The sequence below is a fragment of the Solea senegalensis genome, linkage group LG1 (genome assembly GCF_019176455.1).
Source record: "Solea senegalensis isolate Sse05_10M linkage group LG1, IFAPA_SoseM_1, whole genome shotgun sequence".
NCBI classification, from domain to species: Eukaryota; Metazoa; Chordata; class Actinopteri; order Pleuronectiformes; family Soleidae; genus Solea; species Solea senegalensis.
In genome coordinates this window covers 17,428,480-17,456,230 of record NC_058021.1, presented here as the reverse complement: position 1 = coordinate 17,456,230, position 27,751 = coordinate 17,428,480, and the positions used below count along the sequence as shown (strand labels likewise).

The following is a 27,751-nucleotide window of genomic DNA, read 5'->3' as shown; positions in this document are numbered from 1 at the left end:
ACTTTGTAAGTCCTCCATATATGCAATTGCCAACTGCTGAAAATAGAGAAGGAGAAGAAAAGTATCGCAGATGTCAACAGTCACCATTTTCAGATCAACTGTTTGGCTTTACCGACCCCATTGTTAAAAAGGAACATGAGCCCCCAGCACTGTAAACTTTTTGTCGGTAGATTGAACGTATACACCAACAGCAATGGTCTGCGCAAGCATTTCGAGAAGTATGGTCCAGTCATCGACTGCACTGTCATTGAAGATATGCACCTGCAGCGTTCCCGCTGTTTTGGCTTTGTAACCTACTCCACAATGGAGGAGGCTGAAACGGCAATAAAATGTAGGCCGCACACCATTGACGGCAAAACCGTTGAAGTGACTTGGGCCGTAGTGAGAGAGGATGCCAACAAACCAGAGGCCCTCGCAAATGTAAAGAAAATTTTCGTTGGTGGTCTGAAAGACGACATTGAGGAGGAACATCTGATCAGCCATTTTAGCCAGTATGGTGACATCGAGAAGGCCACAGTCATCTTGGATAAGGATACAGGAAAGAAAAGGGGGTTTGGCTTTGTGCTGTTTGTCGAACAACATGCAGCCGACCGGGCAATTGCAGAGAAGTTCCACAACATCAGTGGATATAAAGTTGAGGTCAAAAAAGCCCTGACCAAGCATTTGATTCAGGACACCAACAGAGGCATGATAGCAATGGGCAGGTGGTCGGGTAGAGGTGTGAGAGTAAATAAAAATGGCTACAGTAGCAGGGACTACGGCACAAACTACAACTATGGAAATGGCGGAGGCTACAACTTTGGTAGCAGCTATGGAGGATACCCTGGATATGTTGGAGGTTATGGGGATCAAGAAAGTGGCTATGGTGGTAGAAACTGCTTCGAGTTTGGCAGTGGCTATGGCCAGCATTCATCTGGTTATGGTCCCATGAAGGGGTCCTTGGGCCCTCAGAGGAGCTCTGCTCCCTACAGCAGAGGCGTCTGGGCTGGTTATCTGATGTGGCATGCAGCAAGGAACCTGGGCTAGACCTGAGCCTGGGTCACTGTAATGAGCCTCTGTCCACTCTTCCACGATTGCTCCCCATGGCATGATTTTTTACTATCATTACATTTTAAGCAATTAGATTATATTTTGTTTTCTGGAGTAAACCCACTGTGACTTCAATGCTTGAGTTTGAGAAACCTTGTTAGTAATGTGGTTTTGAATTCAGCTATGTTGTACGTAATAGCATGTATTTGTATTATGATTTACTTTGGTTATATGGCAATTAGTTTACTTTGATAGGTTTAATTTTAAATAAAACACATCACTTGCTTTATTACTGCATCTCACTTATTTGACAAGGCTCCCTGAAGGTAGTCCACAGCATTTCTAAAGTGGCATACTTTAGTTACATGACATCTTTTCCAGCAGTTCCCATATACTCAGATTGGTGAAATGAACGGGTGAAGTCAGCCATAGCCGGAATAAGAAGGGGATAGTCATTCAACACTAGAAATGCCAACTGCCATGAAACACTAAAAAAAGTAGATGACCAACACGGAAGACGAGGGTCACAGGAATCTGAGTCACCCAGAGGTGAAATGCTGCCCTCTACAGGAAAAACAAAAGTTTCTGTCTGAAGTTCAAAGCTCCCCATTGCAGTTCAAAGTTCCTCAATGCAGTGCAAATCACAATGCAGTTGACCGCGACTGTTACAAAAGGTGCAATAATACTTTTGTCCACACAAGCTGGATAACATTTACCAGAAGGGATGGAAACATTTTGGCAGTTGTGACAGAGCAAATGAATCAAAATCCTTAAAAAAAAAATAAAAATGGTTCAATGGTAAAGGAACATCGTGCTTTAATTCGTCATGGCTCAGTTGTCAGTTGAGTTTGGAAGATCCGTGTAATAAGAAGCAAATAATAAGTGTAGCCCATGCTGGCATAAAATGCGTTTTTTTGTTTATGGTTTAATTTTGATTGTTTTTAACAATAGAATGCATATTTATCAAAATTAAGTTCTAAACTCTGTACAAAACAAAAATATCCAAATCAAACAATACAGAAAGGAGGAGAGAAACCTCAAGTTCTAACAGTGCGACCAGTTCTCTGGTTCTCTCTACATGTACCCAACAAGGCATTCATGAATTATGTACAAATGCATAGAGTTTGTATTCAAGCACTATATTTTATCACAAGAGGATGCATAGAGTGTCCAGCATAGAGCACAGGTCAGTGTCACCAAAGGAGTTTTCATGCTTCCAGAGCGAATGCAGCTCAATAAATATGACTGAACACATTCTAAAAAGTAGGAGGAATCAAGTAGAAAAATAGTTAGACTTTGAAGTGCCAGTGTTTAACATAAACTGTTGACTTCTGAAGATATGCATCTGGTTTTAAATACATGAGTTGTTTGATCCCCGCAGTCGTTAGACCATTTGATGAGACAAAACGTCCCAGACAGACATGAGATGTATTCAATGCACAGATACAAAGAACACATTAGACTCAAGGTGAGGCCAAGTCCTGAGATTATGAGTAAATTACGTGATCATCTATTTTAACTTAAAATAACTGAATCGATACAAAATGACGCAAAAGAAAATTCACATTATAGCCAAGATGACGTCCTCAGATCACCTGTTTTTTGAGCAATCAAAGCGGCAAACTGTCACATTGCAGATAAAGTTTGACATTTATGCTTGAAAGAAATCAATTATTTATTATCAATAATTTAACCATTTTTAATTAATCAGATATTGTGAATGTATCATCCAATTTCCTAAGATGCGGTCATGGAGACAGAATTCTATTTTTGCAAAACAATAATCTTGCCATCACACAAAATGTTTTTATCGAGATAATAAGAAAATTAATTTCCAGTTTTTGATAAAAAATGAATGTGAAATGAGCTGCATGAAAACTACTGGACTACCTAATAAAACATATTTGAGTTGGAATGATTAGTCAATCACCATATAATAGAAAATAAATCAGTATGAGAATAAAATAATCCTTGGATTATCACTCATTTGTTGGTTGTTACTTCTCTCTCATGACGGAATGCTTTTTATTATCACATGGGATTGAAATGTCATTTGGTTTCAAAGTCTCCGTCCACAAGAAATGCGTCACTTTGGTGTTTGGGAAATGTTTGACTATTTCAGATTTCATTTTATTGAAAAAAGAACAAACCCAAACAAAACACAAAGATTAAATGCAGCCTTGTTCTTGTACAGAATACTGCCTGAGTAATGAAGTTCATTTGTACATAAACGTACACTGAGAAAAAAACATTTCCTATAGGTGGCAAAGAATCGGGTAAAAATGGCAAAACAATACGAGGAGAAACTTTTTCTACTGAAACAACACATTCTGCCTTGTCTATTAGTGCATTCAAAACTTGAGCAGCATATAATCATGCACCAGTCCGAAGTAGAAGTCATGAGTGTGTATAAGAATCTCTGTGCCATTGTCTCGCATCTCTGTCCCTGTCTCGACCATGATCTCTATCACGGTCTCTCTCTCTGTGCTTGTGTCTGTCTCTGTCCCTGTTTCTGTCCTTGTCTCGGTCCCTGTTTCTGTCCCTGTCCCTGTCTCTGCCGTGGTGATGGTGGTTGTTATGATGAACAGAATAGTGATCCGTGGGGTGCGTTCGTGGTGGAATGTGCTGGTGGTGCCTGTGCTGTCGATTGTGCTCCTGTTCATAGTCTTCTTCGACGTGTGGCTGACTGTTCCCCCTGTGATGCTGCTGATGTTGATGGAGGTGATGGTGGTGGTGGTGGTGGTGGTTGCTGTTATGATGGTGGTGGTTTTGGCCCCGGTGGTTATAGCGAACCTCCTCCTCTTCCTCCTCCACCAGATCCTCTCCCTCCTCCTCCCTCCCCTCGTGCAGGTGCCTGCGGGGAATCCTCTGGCTATAATCCCTGCTCGATTGTACTTCCATGCCACCGTGTGTTTGACTGTGCTGGGGGTGACTGTGATGCTCCATGCGGCGGTGATGGTGGTGGTGGTGATGCGTGTGCTGGAGTCTCTTTGGTTCAGTCCTCAGGAGCCGCTCCTCCTCCTCCTCCTCCTCCTCTCTTTGACCCTCCTCAGCCCTCTGCTCCTGAGCCTGGGCGGTAGGCGGGTGCTGGTCCAGGTGGTTCTCGCGGGAGCCCTTCCTCTTGGGCGCTGATGCCTTTTTGTTTTTATGCTCATCCTGGGACAAACAAAAAAGCAACATAGTGTAATCATGCAATCAGTACATACCCATGCCCTGCGTTGTCCACTTCCTGCATTTGGTTGACTTGAAGCGATCCGAGACCTACGTTTTTAGGCGGACCAGAGTTTAGAGCATCAGAGTTTGGTTGCGCATTCACACCTCCCCCAAAACCGATGAAACAAACTTATTGGACTTATTTAAGAAGAAGCTGGTGTGAATAAGATGTTTCCCTGCTCCAACACACCTGATTTAAATGGTCAGATAATCAGCAAGCACTGTAGAAGCTGAGAACAAGCCATTTATTTGAATCAGGTGTGTTGGAGCTGGGTTGACAAACCCTGGTGTAGATCATTGTGGTCAAATGAGTGAAAAGTCCAAATAAAGTTTTTACACTGATTCTGACTGGACTGCTGTTACATTTAAAATGCATTTTACTGGTTTCTCAGCAAGTAACAGTTTGTCTTGACAGAATACATAATATATGCATGTTTGTCCTCGGTCGCTAACCTCTGCAGGAGGAGGAGTGTCTGTAATTCGTCTTCATTACTGCACTGAATGGTGAAAATGCAACGGAGAGAGAATTGCAAAGTGTCTCACTCACCAGAGGCAGACCTATCTCATTTCAGCAACTTTCCAGTGAGGGAAGGATGAGGAGAGATGACATGAAAATGTTAGATGAAAGATGAGAACAGATACATAATGCAGCACACTGGCACCATTACATGCTACTCCCCCAGCACAAACTTTCATTTACAATGCAGTTCTTCCACATTCAGCGGACTTTGTTCAGATGACATGAGTGGGATGAGATGACATGAAGCTATGAATAATATTATCTTTCATCCTCTCTTTTCGTTGTATACACTATGCATTTGTGTTTGATTTGTACCGGTATTCCTGAAGGACTGGTGGGCAGTGTATTCTCAGCCAGCCGGGCCACCACTGCGTTGACGGGCTCCATTTCTGGCGGATGAGTGGCTCTCCAGTAGGACTCCAGGTAATCAGCGATGTGCTCGCACGCGTCTGTGAGCTGGTTTTCATCCAAGATGACATCAAACATTTCCTGCAGGGGAAAACAACAAAGAGGAAGTAAAGAACAACACAGGAAACAACAGGGGAAGACGGATACGGCGTGCGGCTGAAAAGATATTTTTGAAAACTGGCCGTGTAGGATGTGTGATAAGAAAGTCGGGGCTGCGATTATTCATCCATTATGAATCGATGACTAAATTATTCTCCAACTAGTTTATTTACGGGGTGGAGTAGCTCAGTGGTTAAGACCGGTACCCTGTGTGCAAAAGACTTCATGGTCGCAAGTTCAACTCCACCCCTGGCATGTTGTACTCAATTCCCTTGTAAGTCACTTTGGTTAAAAGCGTCTGCTAAATGACATGTAATGTAATCATTCAAAACATCACAGTTTGAGGTTTGAAAAACACTGGTTAACATTTTAAGATAAGACAACAGTTGGCCGATAATGTACACACTATGCATTATCTCCATCCAATCGGCGACATGGTTTTCAATAAGCCAGCCCAGCTGTATTTCCTGTAAGCCGTAAGCCAAAGATGGAGAGATGTGACATGTGACACGGCATCCATCTGCCCATCTGCCCCAGCATCCATCACCTGCCACTGCACCAATTTTACACTGTGGCCACCAGATGGCACTCACCGGCGGGCACTGGGCGAGCTTGTCTGCTGCCACCAGCTGAACGTTTAGATGTTTGGTCTGAGACTTTCCTCTTGTCTTGATCAGTCTGGTCAACACCTACACGGTAAGAATAAAGAGAAGAAGGGAGATTACAGTTTGTTTTTTTTAGGATAGAAAGCAGCGATACCTTCACTTTGTAAGGAAAATGTCCTAATTCTACATCACTCTCTGGTTAAACTTACTTTTGGTGAGGAGATCTTGACATAGACTAGAATTGGGGCCAGCGAGGTCTTGGACACCTGGAGAGGATGATTGATTGTGTCTGCGTCTAGAACCACCAGCTGCAGGCTGCGTGCGAGCTCAAAGATTCGCTCCACCTCCCCCTGGATCTGGGCTGCAGAGGAACACAGCACGAGCATGATGTCAACACTTAGAAATCCATCAGCCGTGCATCCTTTCATTTCCTTGTCTACATGTCTCAAGATGTCATATGTCACAGGTAAGTATGTTACTGTATAAAAGAGAATAACTAAGCAGAAGGCACTTTTCTCTATTTTGTTCTTACTTAACACGGTAGTTCACCACTTTTACGTTAAAACTCTCGTCACATGAGTTCACACAATCCTGATTAAGTCTATCAGCGCCACATAATCAGTCAGTGTTTCTCAGTATAGCTGTGTTTAAGATGTCATATCTCTGTGCAACATTGCTGCACACAGGAAGTGAACGACTTTATGTCAAGATGGCTACAGATTTAACATACATGAGCTCTTTCAGTCAGGTTTGACAGTTTTGCTTGTTTACATAATAATAACATCATCAACATAAAAAATCAGAATCACATCTATATTGTCATTGTACGAGTACAAACAAATGCAGGTAAAGTTCAGCTTTCCTTTAAAGTTTAAAAGACAAACAACAAATATTGATTGGTTAAATAAAGAGATAATAAATTGTGAACTATAAAACATTTGAATGTTTTTGTCAGGTTTAGCAGTGGGGAGTGCATTTCACACAACAGGCACTGCACTAGCCCCAAAACAAGAGATTTGTATGGAAACAAAGTGGTTATATAAGAAAGAAATTATCATCATTTTCAGCTTTAAAATATCTAAAATGAGCAAGAAGAAAGTGCACAAACATGTCAGAAGTCACATCATGTACAGGTATCCAGTATCATGTCAACACATAATCAGTTGACAATTATTGAACAGATTAGTGATACAATTATATATAACTGCAAATAAATATATGAACTATGAATATATGAATATATGACTATAAACTCTTGCATGATCAAGCCTTTGTTGATTACCTGTTTGTTTGTGTTGGCATGTCAAGTATCATATAGAGAGCTGCAACTAACAATTATTTTCCTAATCCATTAATCTGTCGAGTAATCGTTTGGTCCATAAAATGTCAGAATATGTGAAAAATATTGATCCGTGTTTGTCAAACCTGGAAATGATGACGTTTGCGAATGTCTTGTTTCGTCCACAAACCAAAATGATTCAGTGTTTAATGATTTCTTTGTTTTATCGAGCAAAGAAACGAAGAAAACTTTCACATTTAAGAAGCTGAAACAATCAGAAATCTTGTTTTAATCATGTAAAAAGCTTCAAGCTATCAAAGTAATTGACAATTCATTTACTAATCGATTAATTGAGTAATTGTTGCAGCTCTAATCATATAGCTCACTATCACCAGACTATCAATAGGGAAACTACAAGATTCTCTGTTGACATGATACTGAAGAGAGTCAACAGTGGACTATCAAAATAAAGTGATACAAAAAAAACACACACACGCGCACACACTCGTCCTACTGACTAAAACCAGATTAAGTGGTGTATTTAAATTCTCTTGTCAAACTAATCCATGAGGATATCCAGGATATTTGACACTACATTACAGTAGGGAGAGTAATTCAAAGTAAAGACACTAGAGGGAGGGAGGCTTGTGGATATAGTCCTAAAGAAATGTTCACACTCATAAATAACAGCAAGTTACATCTGAAACAAGCCAAGCCATGTGTCTGCTCTTTAACGGTTGTAAAAAAAAACAAAACTGTCTACTATATTTACGCATGAAACGGTGTCTCAACAGTGTCTGGTGTCAGGCAATGAGAGGAGGGAGAGGGAGGAGGTGGAAGAGTCAAAGACACATGGGACCACCAGAGCTTTCAGTCATACGTACCGGCAACATCTGTGTCGAGAGAGCCATGAGAGAGACAGGAAAGAAAGGAAAGAGAAGACGGGGTAAATCTTACTCCCTTTCCCGTTTCTACTTCTAACCAATGAGGGGCAATCAGGATGAACCTGCTGTACAGAATTCTACCATTTTAAAAGCAGGGTTTATCTTTGCAAAAAAAACAAAAAAAAAAAAACACCTCATGACAACAGAAACAGTCAAGAAAAAGTCCAGGACATGAATTTAGCACCTGGGTCAGATCGTATCACTTTCTAATTAGAGTTCCGAGTGGCTGAGGTTTGCCACGTGGGACAGTGAGATGGGTGCCAGAGCACTCGGACAATTAAAGTTATTTTGCAGTAAACTCCAACCATCTGGCACTACAGACTGATTAAAGAGGTGCCAAAGTCTATTGGCTGCAGGTTAGGATTATAAAGCCTCCATACATCCATCATTGTGTACTTTATAAGCTGGTTTCCTGGCCTTCATAAGCCTGAGGAGACAGCATCATTGGTACACTCTTATTTATAAAGCCACGTCGGGCAAAGTGCCTTCATATCTTTCACTCACAAATGAGACTTTGACTACATGAAAGAATTCAAAGTGGTAACTGAAAGTGTTTCAATGTTGCTTCCTTTGTTGGGTTTTTTTCTAAATTGTCTGCTCTCCAATGATGTTTCCACGATGATTTTCCTGGTTTTCATGACACAAAACCAACTACAAATCCTACAACGTGTTATTTTGATCTCAAAGTTTCCGTCGAGGTAAAATGTAAAATAAAATAAAACACACCTAAATGGGAACGGGTGTTGGAGCGGTCCATTAAGGCCTTTTTGCCAGGGTTGTTGAGGATGGACCGTTTAGCCAGAGAAATGTCTGCTGTGACTCGTGTGATAGTAATTCTGAGAGAGGAGACACAGTAACAGGCGTCATTACACGGACAGGATTTTCATTATGTTTCATTTCCACATTAAAGCCGTGAACACTGAATAACTAACCTGCCTTCAAATCGATGTTTCAGAAAGTCAAACAGTGCTTTTTGCATCATATCTGTAACCTGGACAGAGACACAGAGAATGTGGGTTTAAAAACAGAACATCTTAGGTTTCGTCACAAGTCAAAATGAAAGTCATTGGGCAACAAAGGCTGGACGATGGGAGGCAGATTTACCTCTAATCCCTTCAGTGATGGTCCCATTAGAACCACAGGACGCATTGTAGGCACTACATCATACATAGACACATGCTCCCCCTGTGGACACAGATATTTAAACACTAGATCAACTCCAACACATCTTGGATGTCGGGTCAAACAATACGAGCAACTTTTCACCACTTTCTTTCCTTTCACTTGCAAAAAATTAGGAATTAATGCAAACTTACAATAAGCAAAGTCAGCAGTATTGTGAAAAGTATCACTATTTGATTCATATCAATCAAATATGGGGAATTTGGTCAAGCAGCTGTATGGTAATTACAATATTTATGGATTACATTCATTCCTGAGGTAAAAAGGAACTTGAAAAATAAAAATAAAACTAGAATAGCACTGCCAGCTGCCAGCAAGGTTACATAATATAGACATAACGTAATGCTTAATGTACTTGCTAGCATTATTATAATAGTAATAATAAGACATATATTAGACAAAATATTACATTCAACATTAAATTATACATATCTATAGTTTTTTTAATTATAGTTGTCCATGTTAGTTTTTACTTAATTTTGGTATCAGTCCATATCAAAACATATCAACAAAAATATCCTTGTGATATCATGAGAGAATATTGTGTCATAATTTAAAGATAATTTTTCCAATATAATTTTTTTTTTGTTTGTTGATTTACTGACAAGTAAACAAACATGACTTACAACATAACAATCATTCACTATTAAGTCAGTACAGATAAAATCTAGGACGGGGGTCTCAACTTCAAATGGTCTGGGGGCCACTGAGCATCTAGGCTGGTCAACAGGGGTTCAGTGTAGATCTACTTTTTTGGGTTCAGTAGGGGTGGGCAATAAAAGCTTAAAATTATATCACGATAGCCCATCATTTTTTTTAAATTTTATTTAACCTTTATTTAACCAGGAAAATCCCATTGAGATTAAGGACCTCTTTTTCAAGGGCGTCCTGACCAAGATAGGCAGCAGCGTATACAAAACGCTCAAGAGTTGCACATTTAAAACTCAAACAGAAAACAAATAAAAGAATCCAGATTAAATTTTACAAGCACATTATGAAAAACAAGTGCATAATGTGGAGTCAGCCTCAAGAATTCTCAGTTTGGATTTGAAAACGCTGAATGAAATGAACTGATCACCTCATATTTGTTTCAATATGGAACAATGTATATATATATATATATATATATACACATATATACATACATATGTATACATATATACATACATATATATACATATATATATACATACATATACATATATACATATATATATATACACACATATAAAGCCCACAAGAAAAAGGCTAAATGAATTTGTAAGTAAAAACACAACAATAAAATGTATGTGGGAGGCGGGCAAATTATGTAAAACTCATATTTTGTTTCATACATAACGAATTTCGATGTCCACTCTTTGTTGCATTGTTTATTCCTCTATGTAAAACCTGTCTGATCACCTGCTGTCTTATAAATAAACACAAGCTTGGGTCCATTTTAAGTTTTCCACAGACTGGTGTGGAAAATACATTTCGTTGATGACTTTATAACAAGAAAAAAAAAGAAACAATTGATCAACTAACCGGTTTCTTTTTCACTTGTTGATTGGCTGTTCATAGAGAAAGACAGGAGATAAAGTTAATGTACAAATCATATGCAATTAAACTGACAACAACAAAAATAATATACAGTATTTTGGGCTTATTCAGTGCACACTGACCTTGTGACGGGGGAGTGTACTTCTTTGAGTTCATGTCTTGAGCTGCTTGAGCAGATGCTTTACTGAAATGAGAGAAAAGTCCAGAATTAGCTCATGTTTCATCTTTCACGGTCCTAAAAATTATTTTTAGACTTCAGTCACGATGAAAGCAAAGAAAGTGGAAAGTGCTGTCAGTATTTCTCTGTTTATTCCTGCGAGACACAACTGATAGACCATACTTAAAAGAGTAAAAAGAGTAAGGAATTAGCGTAATGGCATGTTTATGTGTTTGTGTAGGTACAGTATGTGGTAGCGTTAATGCATCCTGTGGACAGACCTCATGTTGCACAAAAACACACAACACACACACCTTCCTAATCAAAATGTACTTTGACTAAACCACAACCGTTGTAAATTAGTGTTTCCCAAATTTACTAAATTAAAGATGGCAAACAAATGTGTTTTAATTTTCCGTTTAATCAATTAAAGTACCTGGTGTTTTTTTTAGAGTCAACACTAAAATGTGGCGTGACGTCCGAGACAAGAATCAAGCCGAACAATGCCGAACTGTAGATCAGTTAAATAGACTGAAAAAATCCTGTAAACATGCGTTAATCTCCAACATTTAGCATAGGAAATGTCTAAAATCGCATTATTTAAAAGAGGAGTCTGGTGTATTTTAGTGACAGCACTGCTGAAAGCCGGCGATCGCCAGTGTGGAGCTATGAAGAGATTGGAAAATGACGCGTCTGATACCAACCCTAGCAGAGTAGAGCTAGAACTGTATAAAAAGTGCCATCATTTACACCCATGTCTGTCACTGCTAGTGTCATTTTGAGTTGGTAAATGAATCAGAACGAGACATTTGGTACATTCATTAAAACATATTATTTACAACATATATAGAGATAAATCTTGAGTAAAATTCTGAAAATTTGTTTCTGGCCCAGTGACCCAGTCTTTGAGAACCACTGTGTTAACCAACATCAGCTGTGGACCTAAAATAACTTGAATCTCTTGTTTGTTGATGCAGCAGCACAACACACTGGGTTTATAAGATAAAAAAAAGATAAAAAACTCTCCCTCTCTGCCCTGAACCGAGTGGAGAGAACGACATCATGTACATACTTGGCTAAAGCTTTGGCAGCTTTCCTCGCCTGGACTTCTCTTCTGATGAGAATGGTTTCCAGATTGACTGGACTTGGGATGAAGCCCACCACACCATCCTCCTTCACCGGCCGTCCGATCCACCAGTCATTGTTAAACTTCTGGAAATTGGGTAAATGAGTGTAATGGTTAAAGCTTGATTCTCAGGGGATGAGAACTTAATTCCAGCTGCACTGTGTGAGTGTCATTGTGTGTGAGTTTATTTCAAAAGAACCTCTTTGACGTGGAGGAAGTCTCTGGCCTCGAAGGTGACAGCCTGGCCCGGCACGGGGACGTTGTCGTCGTCCGCTGGAGTGTAAGAGAAGTTGCAACGTACGGCGAATGCAACAGGCTTGTACTGGGTAAACAGGACATGGTTATTACTAACGATCAGTTCAGCCATACATGTACTTTCTTAAGAATCATTAGTGTTATGGAAAACTGGTACTCTTCTCCCAACCCAGATGCGCAGTGGGATTGTAAAAGGATCAATAAACAGTTAGAGTATAGTTGTGAATATTGTTTTTAATCTTCACAGGATACGATTATTAACATTTGTTCACAGAGCTAAACTGGACATTGTGTTAGCAGCAGTTGTCAACTTTGGCTTTTGTCATACAATACTGCACGGCCAAACTCCACCAAATCAAGATTTTAATTAAATCTAGTGTCATCACTGGCATTCCTTTAGCCATAAAGACTTAAGATGCCCTCTAAGTAACTAAGTAAGTACTTTGAACCATACAACAACCAAAAACCTGAGGATTTTTAATACATGTTTACTACAAAACATTATTTCTCAGCATGAAACATGTTACGTGCTGTATTTCATTGTATTTCATAAAAATTCAAATAAAATTTACAGGATGAAGAAAATTCTGCAAATTTGTACGGGGCCCTCAAATAAATGACCTGTCAGTCTTTGGGAATCTCTATTTTAAACAACACCAGCTGTGGACCTAAATAACTCTAATCTTGTATTTAAGATTTTGGATCTTAAGGGAGAATCATGCAGCAGTTAACAGCAGCGTGATTCTCCCTTAAGATCCAAAGGTTTTAATGGCTTAAACTAACATTTTTCTGAATTGTTTTGAATTCAGCACATTTTTCTTTGCAAATGTGAACTATCTCTGGCAACACAGTAACGGTAGCTATTTTCACAGAGGACCTTTTCACACACCACAGAGGGAAAAGCTCTGGTAATAAAATTTGCAGCATCAGTTACAGGACCCTGGTCATGTCAGTTGTAAAGCGCTGTAATCCCATCAAAGTCAAATGTCAGCGGCGAGCGCGCCGAGCTGCTAATTACTCCACTTTGGAAAGATGAGGCAGTGGACGCTGAGATCAGCAGGGGACGAGCAGAGGGTGTTTGCCGCCTTAATTATGAAGCGGCAATTGGGAGAACATCAAACATGTGGGGGAGGATTAAATTTAATTGAATTGAATTTAATATTCAATGGGACACGTTTCAGCACAGTTTAATATGAGTGGAAGAGATTGGACTCGCAATTACACGGAAAAAAACAATACAGCAAACAAAAAAACCCCAGCTTTTTGGTCTTATTATAACTATTTATCTATTTCATTTGTCTCATTTCAATTTAGTCTTTGTCAATATATATTGATTATTGGCTGAAAATAAGTGAAAGAGCTTTTGATGGAAGAAACCTGAAACTTTAATCATTCTGAATCCAACTCTATTGTTTAGTATATTTAATATTTGGTCATGCTGTTTAAGCACCTAAAGGGAACTTTTCTCATGCTCAAAGTTTCCTCCATGTGCTGCTTTTGTGACATTTTTGAAGAATATTAGCCTTAATTTAAGTTTCCGTATTCATGCCACAGGACTCCACATTTGTGTGTGCTTTATTTATTACTGTCTCCTCATAAAACTTGTGGATTTATTTATGAAGCACCTTTTAACTGTTTTTGAGAAGTGCTTTAGTTCACTGACTATTATTTGGGAAGAAAATTGCAAGTGCAATGTCTGTAATAAAACCAAAAATTGCAAGTAGATATTTCCCCCAAACGATTGAGCCCTATTGCTCACATCAGCAACTATCACTGCCCTTCATTATCATCCTTCTCCCGTCACTGAACAGATAAAGAGACGATACGGGTGAAGTCCACAAGGACTCGTTTTAATGGCAGAATATCACTCTATTAATCCACCTGACGTCTGTGTTTCCTGTCTGCGATGTAAGCGTGTCCTTGACAGCAGCCTTTCTAAAAAAAATGAGTCAATGTGTGAGAAGCGGTGGGTCGGGTCAGCTGAGACCATGATGCAACAGTGAAATAGTACCTTGGCCTTCTCCAGCTGCACCTGGGCGTTTCTCTCCTCAACGGCATCCGAATCGTGACGCTCTCCCTGCAAGAGGGAGAGAGAGAGACACAGTAATGACTGTTCAATCACTTCAACTGGTCACTGCAGTGTGTTCAGTGATGCAGACTAAGTGGACTGTGAATATTTGGTTACATTTATCACTGAAGTCATTTTTAGTCAGCTTTTCTTTGTCATACATGTGGTGTGTGGCTGTAACACTCGCCCACTTCCTCCTCATCACTGTCCAGACTTCAACCACCATCACCAAAGCACAAATGAGTTTATCATCACATCTCATTATACGATCTATAATTTCTATATATATATAAATATATATACATATAGTATATAAAAACTATTCATTAACTATCTCTACTGATTGAAAGGAGAGAATTCATGTCTTTTGTTTGACAAAAGTACTTTTTTGTCATTACATTACCGTACATTACATGTCATTTAGCAGACGCTTTTATCCAAAGCGACTTACAATGGAATTGAGTACAATTAGCCAGGGGCGGAGTCGAACTTGCGACCATGATGTCTTGCGCACGCAGAGTACCGGTCTTTTTTTAAATAAAAAGCGGTCTTAACCACTGAAACACTCCACCCTGACTATTTTTGTCAAACAAAAAACTGTCATCTCACCCAGAGCCGGCCAAAGGCATAAGCGGGCTAAGCCGCTGCTTGGGGCCCCCTGATCACCAGAGGCTGTGTGGAGAAATCAGTAGTTTAACATATTAAAGAAATCTAGATATCTTTATATTTAGATATATTTAGATATCTATAATAGTATTATACTTATGTTATTTGGTTAGAAAACTGCTTTACTTAAGTTCAGTGTCAGCACACTTAGTTACTTCACTGAATACGAAAGTGCAAATTAATACTAAGCCACTTTTGTGATACACTGGTTTGGTGTAAATAACTATAACTATTGTAATTCATACTTTTACATTTGCATCAACAATAGGTGCCGGCTACTCTGAGGGCTTGGGTCAGCACTGGTTTCATGATGTCCCTGGCACACACAGACATTTATGAGCTAGCTTACAGAGAGTTGTGGTTACTTAGTGGACCCCATGTATCTCCCCCAAAGCAGCAGCTTGCTACGTGTAGAGAGAGGAGTGTCCTTCATGTGGACTTGCATCTCCAAGAGCTCTCTGTGCTGGATCCTAAGGCGTACTACTTCAAACGGTCTATGAGACTGCAGCATGCATTTTCAAACAGGTCATTACAGCTGGACCATGAACTTTACACCCCACGTTTGAATCAACGCCGAATTTCAAATAAGAAGGGACAGCTCTAGTACAGGAGGTCAAAACTATTATTATTTGTTTATCAAATTTCTTCTACTCTCTGCCCAAATGCAAACTGACAGAACACTTCACTGTTAAGCTCATCACTTCATAGCATCTTTCTCATTTCCATTCCTTTTCCCCCACATCCTCCCATCTTCAACTGTCAAGAGGTGTTGCAGTGAATCCCTCCAGAGGATGCTCTGGGTTGTGTGCCATGTGTCCCAGAGATTAAATTGTCCCCTCAAAGACATGGTGATGAACGTCCTCTGTGTCATAGCCAGGATCTGGCGCTCGTGATACACACTTGCATTCCAAAAGTCACAAATTCTCTCTCTCTCTCTCTCTCTCTCTCTCTCTCTCTTATATGTAATTATGGAGTTCTGTTCAACTCGATAATAAGAACAGAGAGAAGAGCAGACTCCTGCAGGACTGTAGCTAAACCAGCTCTGTGTTTGTGTACAATATGAAGTTAAACTGCCACCAAAGTGGTAAAAATGTCACTTGTTAACATGGTGTTCACATTTATATTCTGCGATACGAAATACGCTTAACCATTTCTGACACTGATTCAGAGACAATGACCAACAGCGACTTTCGTGGAGTTTGACCTCTAAACCAAGTAGGTCAGTACTTCAGTTCCTCCATCAGACATGGACTCGTGTACATGCTCTAGCATGTTCAGGCAGTTCAGCAGAATGTCACTTCTCAGTTGAACAGGAAGTTTGATACAAGAGCATTTACGTTTATATTCTTTCATAAACGTGGACAAACGTGGCATTTGCAGACTTTGGTCCCCACTAAAGTGGACACATCCCACGCGTCGCAGAGCACACAATGATAGATGAATTGAAAGCTTAATTTTAAACACTTAATGACTTTTTTTAATTACTCCAATTTGGCAAGGTGGTTAGTGACACATTTTCCTGTGGGGGGGAGACAAAGTTGGAGGATATTTTTTATAATCACTTTTCATTGAGTTTAATGGCTTAATTTAAGGACTAAGTGTTTCATTACACACTTGTCCGGGGGTTTGTGGTTTCTTTGATCATTTAAAGCATGAATAGGAGAAGCTTTGGTTCAAAGTGCAGTTCAAAAGTCCAGCTGAAAAATGTTTAACTTTGGTAAAAGGAAGATTAACAGAACAGTTTAAGTTTCATATACTTTCATTGCATGATATGATTGATTTGACTGCACCATCGCTGAACCTCTTCAACCCTGTTGCAGTGAAATATTTCAGCCTAATTCTAAAGAAATGTAGGATTGAGGTTATCGTTCTGTGCAGCACTTTTCCTGTATTGGATTTATTTATACCAAAGGGGACCAAAGTCTTTGTTTTCACAAAAATAAACCAGCATGGCAAAGCATTCATGTGATTTGTACAGGCTCATGAGATTGTGTTCAAACATCATGCTCGACCAGCAGGCCACAATTAGAGCTGCAGCAAACGATTATTTTCATAATCGATTAATCTGTTGATTATTTTCTCGATTCATCAATGAATCGTTTGGCCCATAAAATATCAGAAAACCTTAAAAAATGTTGATCGGTGTTTGTCAAACCTGGAAAGGATGCTGTTCTCAAATGTCTTGTTTTGTCCACAAACCAAAATGATTCACTTTTAATGATTTCTTTGTTATCCAGAGCAAAGAAATGAAGAAAATATTCATATCTAAGAAGTTTAAACAATTGAAAATCTTGTTTTAATCATGAAAAAAGCTTCAAACCGATTCATCGATTATCAAAATAGTTGTCGATTAATTTAGTAATCGATTAATAATCGATTCATCGTTTTAGCTTTAGTAACAATTCCCCTTTGGATCTCCTTCATCCCGTCACTCCCACCGTCTATGTTATTCCAAATGAGAGTTCTGCCTGACAACTCGTGAGACACTCTGTCCCTGACAGTGACGGATTATGCTGCAAGTCATTTAATGCATGGAACTGACTCCAAAAGACTTAATATCTCACATAAAAATGAAGTGAGAACACTGAAGGAAAGGTGGAGGGATGGAGGGAAGAAAGACAACATAATCTACAAAGGAATCTACAAAGGAACTGAAGTGAGAATAAATGTCATATGAAGAAAGAAAAGAAGGTGTGTTTTGGCGGAGGTAAAACAAAGACAAAGGAAATATATTTGCTCAGGGTGACATGAACTTACGTAAAAACATTCACAATGAGAGAATGTTTTCTGGGTTTTTCTGTTCTTAGATTTGAGTTTATGTTGAGTTTCTAGTGGAGCTGAGCAGACAATTTTAGCCACTTCACCTGTGTAATTGTACAATTGCTGCATTTCCTCTTCATTAGACAGGCTTTTCTGCCCAGAATGAGAAGTTTGCCTCACACTCCCACACCAACTTCCATACTAATTTTAAATGCCTTGTGAATTCCAGGGTTTGAAATCCTTCCTTCAGATTTTTCTAGGTGCCACAAACTCATGAAAACCAGAAAAAATCTGCGGTAGAATTATACCCAGGGAGGGTTATTTTGTTTACCCATGACTGGTGTAGACATCTGTTAGCACAGCAACCGCCTCTCCTGCAAGCCAAAGTCACTCGGCCAATTGTGCAAAAACGCCAACGCTGAATTATTAAACAATCATGAGCTCACTACTGCAGAGAAGCTGTCTACTGTATAAGTGAAGGTGAAGCAAAATGAGGTTTGTATTCGAGAAAAAGGTCACTTCTTAATGTGTATTACTGAAAATATGATTCACATTCAGTAGCTTAACTTAAAGCACAGTTGTGGTGGCCATCTCAGTCGTCCATGCGGCATGCAGATATATTTGCTAAAGGTCAAGTATTAAAAATGCCACAGAATCCTCCCTCTGTCCATTAAAAGCCCAATTTTGACAAATACAACCTGTAAAAAAGATGTTGTCACACATGTTTCTTTCACTCATTCTGTCTTTTTCACCTTGGACACGTCGCCAGTCCATCGCAACAGGAGACCAACAGCACCTATGGGGTCAATTTAGAGCAGGGGTAGGCAAACACACATTTATCCGTCCCTCAATCATCTCAGCTCATTAGTGTGATCACATGGCTTCAAAGGAAGGATGATTTGAAGTGAAGCTGTGGCCTTTTTCTCTCTTGTGCACTACCTGAAGTTGACTCACGCAAGAGTGCCACACAAAAGTGTTTACACAGCTCGTTCTGCACATGCTACAGGAGTACATTAGGAGGGGAGTGTCCGACTGGGGAGATCAACTCAATCCCTGAACTAAAATAAATCGAATCGAGAGCCATCGACTCACCAGGAGCCAGCTGGCTGACCTGGATCACTGCGTTTCACCAGAGGACACATGAAACTGTGCTCTTGAAAGAAGACTACAACATAGCATCGTCATAGCCTCTTTCAATCAACTCCCATATTCTCAACAACACATACTGTAACACAAACAGGAAGTTATGAATGAAACAAAGTAAACTTTCTCTTGTGAGCTTCAGACTGATGAAAATGCAAAAGCAACCTACAGCACAAAATAATGAGCTGAGGACAAGAGAAGCAGATGCCTGCCTTCAAATACTTTCATTGACCTTTATACAAACCACTTGAACATTAACCAGGCTTGGTTAGACATCACCTCCATTGCATCTACTGCATGAGCCACTATTGGTACACTTCTTCTTGGTCCTTTTGACACTTTTTTGGTCCCTTTTGAGACACGAAGAGCTCAAGTTGCTTCATTCCGGATGCAGATATTTTGCAGACTTTTAAATTACCTATTGTAATCTGAAGTGTTTTTTGTCTTGTCATACATGTTTGTTTCTGAATCTAATTGACCTTAGGGAATATATATTGACAACTGCCAGACCTACCTATATTTAAAGCTGAACTATGCAGGTTGGCTATCGGAACAAAGGCTTGTTGTGGGCTGTCTCCACTCCCCCTACTGTCTGTTAGTGAAAAACCAGCCTTGCAAGATCAGCGCCGCCAAACTGGAGTCCACAGATTTGGGAGGTCTCACAAAGTCTTAGGTCTCACGAGACACACAAATTGCTTCACAGAACGAACACACACACACACCCTAGCCAGGTACTGTAATTAAATAATAATTAAATAAATAATTAATAATATTAATAAAACAGCAAATTATAAATCAGACAATAACCTCACCTCTGTGTGCCTTTAACACATTTGTTTCTAATGTAAAACAGAGTTATTGCCACCGTTTCGGTTGTTGTTTTACATCCATCAGTCTCAGGGGTCAACAATGAGCACATTAAGGTTTTAGAAGAGCATAAATCTACTGCACTCTTGCAAAAGCATCGCACAAGAGATTTACAATTACAAGCCAGTGCTACAAGCATACAGAACATTACAAAAACAAATCCAGAGTTCATAAAAAATAATTGAAATAGGGGTTAGGGTTAGCAATGAGAGTGAGTTAGATGATGATGACAACAACACCCAAGATTCATTTGCAGTGTCATTTGCAGCGTAAACTACTCTAAATTGGTCGATATGTTCTGGCTCGAGCAAAATTCGGATTTTTTGCCATGGTTCATTTCATCAGGAGGAAGTACCAAGTGCTAATGGGGCTGTTTTCACAGCACCCCGTTTCACAGGTAACAGCGTGTCTTCAGAGAACACCCCCCTTTGTTTTCACTATTTTGGATTAGCCCAACCCACTAGAGAGAGATTAAAGACCATCCGTCAGTCCTCCTCTAACATCCATGTCAAAGACATCGGCAGTGTGGCAGCATTTTACAAAAATAAATGGCGGGGAAAAAGTCGAATGCCTGTTTTGAGTACATGATCATCACAGAATTATATTATATAATATTTCAATGTTTGAGTCTAATAATCGTTGATTCGCGTTATAACTGCAGGCTATTTGTGTCTGAATGTTCCATCTCGCACAGAGCAAAATTCCAGGGCTTCAGTCGACCAAGACTTTCTTTGGTTGATTACAGCCCTAGTGGCTAGTAGTTTTGCATGACCCACTGATCATCGAATTGTGCAACATATGGGGTTGCAAAATTCCAGGAATTTTCAAAATGGGAAACTTTCCATGGGAATTAACCGGAATAAACTACATATTTTCAAAACTGAAGGGTGGGGTCGTAAATATAGTTGGCAACTAATAAACTGTAGCATAATCTTAGCTAAAAGAATCAGATTTGATGCAAATACAGTCAAATATCAAAGCTATTCCTCATCACAGATGATTGCTAGATTTTCTAGCCACACATTTGAGCCCATGGACTACGGGACTAGGGAGTTCATTTTATTTTACATTTCCTCTCAGCACGACTTAGCACAAGTAGAAATTGTCCACTGCAGCAGATTCTGGTACACACTTGGTGTACGTAACACATTGGGAGCCATTACCATGACAACCATTAAGCGGAATATGCAACCTCAGCATAAATGACTGGCACTGATGACAATTCTCAACATGCTGTGATCCTCAGAACGACACAAATGAAGATAAAAATCATCCTCCAGCATATTCACTGTTCAGTGTCTTCAACTCCAAATTAAATTCACTCCATCCTCATAGACCAACTAAGAAATGAAGGAGATCCATTAACTTATAATGAAGTCTAAGTTTAAGTTTGGCAGAGCTCAGTTCCACTGGTTGTGCTTTATGTCAAACAAACCTCATATTCTCATTCAAATCCACTACATGACCAAACACACAAAAGACGAAGAGAAGGACAGGAATAAAGATCTGGTAATACAATCAGTGCCAGTAGCAGATTCTCACCCTGACTCACACAGTATGTGCATCTTTCTCACATAGCTCGGACTGAACAGCATTCAATTTAAAATGATTAAAGCAGAACTAAGCAGGATTTGTACCCTTATTTAACAGCTTTGGAGACATTGTGAGGGTTAAATGTCTTGTAGCGGGGAGATTGGGGGCTCTCTCCATTCCCCCTACTGTCTTTTAGTGGAGAACCAGCCTTGCAAGATCATGGCTGCTGACCTCAGAATCAGGAGGTCTTGCAAGGTCTCGGGTCTCCAAACATGAATTGCTTTTTTCCGTATGGTGAGAAATGAAGAAAAACAGAAGCGTGCTAAACGGATGCCGACGTGGCGTTCTTGCAGTTGCACTTGCGAGTGTCTTTTGAATAATCTCTGTGTCCTCTATGTATTTATGTGTATTTACACTTCCTGTTTGCTTTTGTTGTGAAGGCATTTTCTCGATCATTTCTACGAACAATGCCCATTGCTGGTTTGTTTTCGGTGGGTGTTCTTCCATCAGCAAGGACAATGCACATGGCCAGGAGAGGGGGAATGGGGGAGGGGAGTTTTAATGACAGTGGAGATAAAACAGTATACGCAAAAGGGAGTTCCGTCAAGGAAAAAGGCGGAAAACTGACCAGACTTCCAAAGTTCAGCTTTAAAGCAGAGGCCACATGGACACAGTAGTAGCCCCCTTCGGACCTGATATTAGCATCAGTTCTGAGACAGAGTGGATCTGGCTTCAACTGCGCTGACATTGAGGCTGGTCATGAGGAAAAACCTGTGTTTTTAACCAGCTCGGCAGTACAGATGTGTCCATGTGTTAACGTGTGTATATCTGTGTAAAATATTAATTTGGTGATATATCGTCATCCTTCCTCTTTTTGGCACGCCAGGGCAAATATTGATATTGTCATTAACAAATGAAGGCGCCCTGAAGTAAAGTCTCAGATTCACTTGCCGGGCATTGCAACTTCCTGTCTCCTCAAATGAAGGGAAACTTGGGCAGAAGTTACCTGGCCCACGAAGAGGGAGTTGGCCATCCGCGTTCAATACATAGACTTTATACACTTTGTTTTCTATGTGGTGAATAAATAGAGAAATCCTGCATTATTAACTTTAGACAGATATCTTGATGTATCACTGTATGATTGTCTTGCAATATGTCGATTATCACAGAATCACTGTATCGTGATATCATCGGTACACTATGATTCCCATCCCTAATCTGTGTCCATGTATCGGGTTAGTCAAAGTGACAGTGTCATTAGTCTTTGACCTAAGCCTAATAACCTTCATTAAAAACCTTGCTCGTGAAGATAAAATCATGCGCCAGGAAAAAAACAAACACTGCCTGCTTACTAATCACCCTTTACTAAAGCTCCCTGTTGTCTGAAGAGCAGGTCACTAATCTAATTGTGACAAATTTTCCTGTCGGGCCTCTTAATGAGCTGCTGGCGCTGAGCCCAGGTGTTTGAAAATTCCTTATTTTCACCTACAAATGTCTGCCTGTAACGGAGGAACAGCTCAACTTCTTTGCCGCTTTGTCTCTTGGCAGTTACCAGACTTTCTGCACACTGTGCACCAATCCCATGTACTGTCTAATCAGCTGCTTTGCATCATCTGGCACCAGGCCTTTTGCCTGATGCTCCCGTGGAGCAGATATATCCCAGCTGGCACTGCCGTCTTTACTTTGGCATGAGCTGCCGTCTGTGGAGTAAAAGGCTGTGTCACGGCACTTTAGATCTCCACTTATTGGGACTTGGGTTCTTTCTCATTTGTTTGTGTGTTTTTTTTTTGCTTTTCATTTCAGTAAGTGAGTTAAAACCATACTCCACGACTCTGAAATGTGTGCAAATGTCTGTTACATTCAAACCATTTTCAAAATGTGTTCACACAACGCCGATTAAGCCTCTGAGCGCCACTCAAGTCTTCGAGGAAAACAAACAATTCCTATTTGATTAACTTCATGTAGTTTGGGTTCAGGCTTTATTCAAAGTGTTAAAGTAACAATAGAAGAGCTGTACAGTATTACATTATCTGCCACCACGAGTCACTGTGGTGACGTCTGGTAGCTGACGTCACACAATCAAGAAGAAAACGAGGATATTTTGGCAGGAAGCTGCGCTGTTCAATTCCATGGACATATACTGGCAGTATACAGTATATACACTACATGGACAAAAGTATGTGGACACTTGACCATTGCAACAAATCAGAGACAGCAATGACGTATTCAAATACATATACAGTACTTGGATATCACAGCTTCCATTCTTCTTTGTAAGACTTTCCTCAAGATTTTGAAGTGTTTCTATGGTGAATCTGTGTCCATTCATTCTGTAGAGCATTTATGCAACGGATGTTGGACGAGAAGTCCTGGCTCACAATCTCTGTTCCAGTTCATCCCAAAGGTGCTCGATGTGATTGAGGTCAGGGCTCTGTGTGGGTCAAGTCAGGTTCTTCCACACCAAAAACCTGTCAAACCATGTCTTTGTAGTCCTTGCTTTGTGCACTGAGACACAGTCATGTTGGGATGAACCTTCCTCAAATTGTTGGACGCATAGCATTGTCCAAAATGTTGAGCGTTAAGATTGTCCTTCATTGGAGATAAGCGGTCTAGCCCAAAGCCTGAGTGAAGCACCTGCATTCAATACTTGGGTGGCCAAATACTTTTGTCCATAAAGTGTATGTCAGGCAACTGGTATCTTCACTGGCTGTTTTTGATAAAAGTGAAGAGGGTAGATGGTAGCCAAAACAGACGAGGACAAGCAGAGGGCAGAGCATTTTGCTAAATCACCAAAGATCCTGAGAGACAGCACAGATGGATCACTGCCATTAAATATGCTCAAAGCGAGCATATCACTTCACATTAGGTATAGATTTTGTAAACAAAAGTAGTCACATGACATCTGGAGCTCTATGGCAAAAGTCTGCATGTTTAAAATATTGTCGATGCAAAAAGAACAGAAAGATTTGCTTTGAAAGAAAAGCAAAATCCATCCATCCATTTTCTACCGCTTCATCATCCACATGGTGGTCGCTGTGCCAATCTCAGCTGACATAAAGCAATAGGTGAGGTACACCCTCGATGGATCGCCAGTAAAAGCAAAATCAAATGGGAAATTCAGAGGAATTACAGAGGAAAAGCAACATGTATGCGCTCTCTCTCTCTCTCTCTCCCTCTCTCCCTCTCTCCCTCTCTCTCTCTCTGGGTCATGATTGTCTGTGAGTAAGGAGATTAAGATAGCATGTGTCAATCTCGGATTTGGAGAGAAAGAGAGATGGAGAGAGACAAACTTCTCACCGACAGACAACAGACCGCTGCTCAGACTGAATGTACTCGAGCTCTCTGCGAGGCATCAGATACGGATACAGAATAGCTGCATTCATTTTATCTATACGACTTAAGTCCTGGCCCCTGTAAAAGATAGGTTTTATACACACCAAGTCTCTTTGCCCGTCACTGCACAGCACCATGATGCAACATGATTAGGGTTGGCTGAGGACATCCGTGTGCGTGCGCACACACAAGTGAGGGGATTATTTAAAAATAAATAAATAAATTTTTGCCATTCATTCGTGCCTAGATGATTTCTCACTCTTTGCATCAAGTCACTCATCGGGTGAAGTGGGAGCCACGGACGTAAGTCATTTAAAAATCAATTTGGAAACCAAAGGAAAGGAAGCATGAGGCTCTACCAAGTTTTCCTCTGGAACTTTCCACACAACTCACTCCAGCACCTCATTGCTCCACTTTCTGCCTGGAAGAGGAGCAGGTATCTGGATGTAATGCCCCACTAACAGCTACTAAGAGGCTTTTCCTATTCTGGGTAACAAGTAGTGGGCCAGCACTAACCACGCACTGAAATCCAATACAGTACACGGCATCTACAGGGTTCTACACAATCCCTCTTGTGCCTCTCATTTGTTGTTATTTATCAATGTATTACAGTCTCCACCGGCTGTTGACATAAATCTGACCCTGTATCTGCTAAAGGCTCAACTATGTTCACTGTTGTTTGAACTATAATGTCAGACCTGTAGCTCAGGAAATCTACACCTGCACAGTGGACACAACATAGATTTATCCAGATGGTTAAAACAGGAGGGGTGTTGAGAATAATGCATCACAGTGTGGGCATGCAACAGTGTAATGACAGCGCACAATCCAGCATAGCCATGTAACATCATTGCTTGTTGAATTTCTAGGTCCTAGAAGCTGCAGCTCAATATTTGCCAACATCCAATCTGCCTATATATATATATATATATATATATATATATATATATATGTACAGTATATATATACTGTATATATGTATATATATATATATCGGGAAAGCTTGGGCCGATAAACGACACTGGTAGAGATACCTTTTACCCTGTGGCCAACTGCAGAGGTTATTTAGTCTCCTCTGTTTTAAAAATAAGCAGAATATTTTTCTAATTCATGTTGCCACAGATGTAGATATATAGTTTCAAAGGGAGCAAGTATAGAAGTCATTAGAAATGTAGTCATTCGTCATATTGGGGGGATCTGGACGTGTTTGCAGATATCCGATATCCTATTGATAAACTGGTGCATCCCTACAGCACATAATCAATTACAGTCGCCTTTAACATTAATATTTGTTGATTTTCCAGGTACTAGAAGCTGCAGCTCAACAGCAGAAAAATGTGCATTGTTTTTCGGGGATGGAAGATTTCAATTTCATCTGTAAAGAAATGTTTAAATTCCATATGTATTAACTGGTAAAAAAAAAAGAAGGAAAAATAGCGATGTGGGACAAAGAGCATTAGGGCTGAGATGCATCTTGACAGTGATCAGAATCAAATTGTGAGGCCAGTGAAGATGCACAGCACAAATACTCAGTGAATCCAATGCACAATGTTAAAGTATTAAAGGCTTTTCCACTGAAATTTTCTCTCAGTGCTTGTAAATGACATTAGTATTTCAGTATTTAGAAGGTCCAGTGTGTAAAATGTAGGTGAAAGTATTTCCATTTGGTAGAAATTGAAGAAAAATAAACAAGTATCTATAATTTTGTGTACAATTGGCTCATTGCATGCGTGTTGTTTTATTTCATTACCTCAGAATGAGCCTATACTAATATCATTAGCTGGGTCAGCTCTACAGAGGCCACCATTTTGGACTATCGTGATTTTACGACGGCCCAGTGGACAAACTGAACATTATTTCCAGTTGTGATGCGAAGTGAAGGCTACAAAAGGTGAGGAGAGGGATATTCCGCTGCAATGTGCAACTTCACCAAAACAATTTTGCGGATTTTGACACTCCCTTTAAGCAAAGTAAGTGTTTCATGCAAAAGATGAGACTAACTGCTCAACTCGAGATATAATAGTATACAGAGTAATCACACAGAGCTGTAATGCAAAATATCCATCCTGCAGAAAGAGAGAATAAATAAATCTCTGATAAATGTCCCACAATATGGAACACCAATGTCTCACACCAAGTCCGAGAGTTCTAATTGAAAGAAACAATAAGTGCAGGAGGGGAGAGATTTAATCCATGTGATTTTCACAGGCCATCGGTGATGTAACCCTGTCTCTGAAGCCTGTGGCGTTCAGTTGGCCACAGCATGGCACATGATACATGCATGAGGATATGAATCCCTGTCTGCCCTGCGCATTGTGACTGTAACAGTGAGTGCAATGATGTGGAAAGGCCTCACACCAGGATTAACGCGCTGTGCAACAGATGGTGCATCCTCCTACTCTTCCTGTTCAACAAACACACACACACACACACACACACACTAAAAAACAAACATTACAAAGGTAAAACATTACAAATCGCATGTTTTACCTTTTTCTTAGGCGGCATGGTGAGTTAAACGAGCCTCTCGTGTTATTCCACGACTTTAATCCCCAGTCCAAATTATCGTTCACCTGGCTCCATGAGATTGGACACTGACAAGCATGGCACGATACTGTGTCTACCTTTACACCAGGTGGATTCAGCCAAAGACGCCGTCAAATGTTCCAAAAAAACGTCACCGCGCATTCATCCAGCGCCGTTCCGTGCGTAAAAGTCAAATATATACCAAAATATGCAGCCGCGACGCGACGCACGAGACACCGCCGGAGACACGGGTGAGTTGCGTGCGAGGTTTCACTTAAATCCGTGTTGAGAGAGTGGTTATACCCTTTCCCGAGTCCCGAGGGTATTAAAGGCTTATTTCTCTGTGCGGCATCTGTTGCGCTGCACACCGCTCACTCTGACAAGCACCGAGGAGGAGGAAGGTGTCTCTGGTGTCTCTGGTGCCTGTGTCCTCTCTGTCCAGCATGACTGATACACAGCAAAGTGGGGACTGAGTCAGAGTTAGTTAGCTCCCTCCTCT

The 27,751-nt window shown here is 40.2% G+C and overlaps 2 protein-coding genes across 5 annotated transcripts; one reads left to right on the top strand and one right to left on the bottom strand.

The window, feature by feature from the left end:
* Positions 1–122: 122 nt before the first annotated feature.
* LOC122776473 (heterogeneous nuclear ribonucleoprotein A0-like) lies at positions 123–4,184 on the top strand. Its single transcript, XM_044037037.1, has 2 exons — positions 123–970; positions 3,751–4,184. Exons 1-2 carry the CDS (start codon positions 136–138, stop codon positions 4,107–4,109), a joined length of 1,194 nt encoding a protein of 397 aa, XP_043892972.1. The 5' UTR covers positions 123–135; the 3' UTR covers positions 4,110–4,184.
* Positions 4,116–27,751, bottom strand: cacnb2b (calcium channel, voltage-dependent, beta 2b). Of its 4 annotated transcripts, XM_044037071.1 has the most exons (15): positions 27,217–27,751; positions 14,368–14,433; positions 12,301–12,423; positions 12,048–12,187; positions 10,941–11,002; positions 10,804–10,829; positions 9,202–9,282; positions 9,030–9,088; positions 8,824–8,933; positions 8,038–8,046; positions 6,084–6,235; positions 5,863–5,958; positions 5,078–5,251; positions 4,790–4,817; positions 4,122–4,185 (listed from the first exon to the last, which is right to left on the bottom strand). In XM_044037071.1, the coding sequence occupies exons 1-14, from the start codon at positions 27,232–27,234 to the stop codon at positions 4,806–4,808; spliced, it is 1,128 nt and encodes a 375-aa protein (XP_043893006.1). In that variant the 5' UTR covers positions 27,235–27,751; the 3' UTR covers positions 4,122–4,185; positions 4,790–4,805. The 4 variants fall into 4 exon arrangements, 3 of the variants coding, with proteins under 3 accessions (XP_043892997.1, XP_043892985.1, XP_043893006.1); XM_044037062.1 differs by having other exon boundaries at positions 4,116–4,817; XR_006361228.1 differs by having other exon boundaries at positions 4,139–4,185; positions 4,790–5,251.

Excerpts from the sequence above, each read along its gene's own strand:
- LOC122776473 (XM_044037037.1), top strand. The coding sequence starts at position 136 with ATGAGCCCCCAGCACTGTAAACTTTTTGTCGGTAGATTGAACGTATAC. Across the intron at positions 971-3,750 it reads GAGGAGCTCTGCTCCCTACA|GTGATGGTGGTGGTGGTGGT; the intron begins GCAGAGGCGTCT and ends ATGTTGATGGAG.
- cacnb2b (XM_044037050.1), bottom strand. Across the intron at positions 11,003-12,047 it reads GCTGCCAAAGCTTTAGCCAA|TAAAGCATCTGCTCAAGCAG; the intron begins GTATGTACATGA and ends CTCTCATTTCAG. Across the intron at positions 10,830-10,940 it reads GTACACTCCCCCGTCACAAG|CCAATCAACAAGTGAAAAAG; the intron begins GTCAGTGTGCAC and ends CTCTATGAACAG.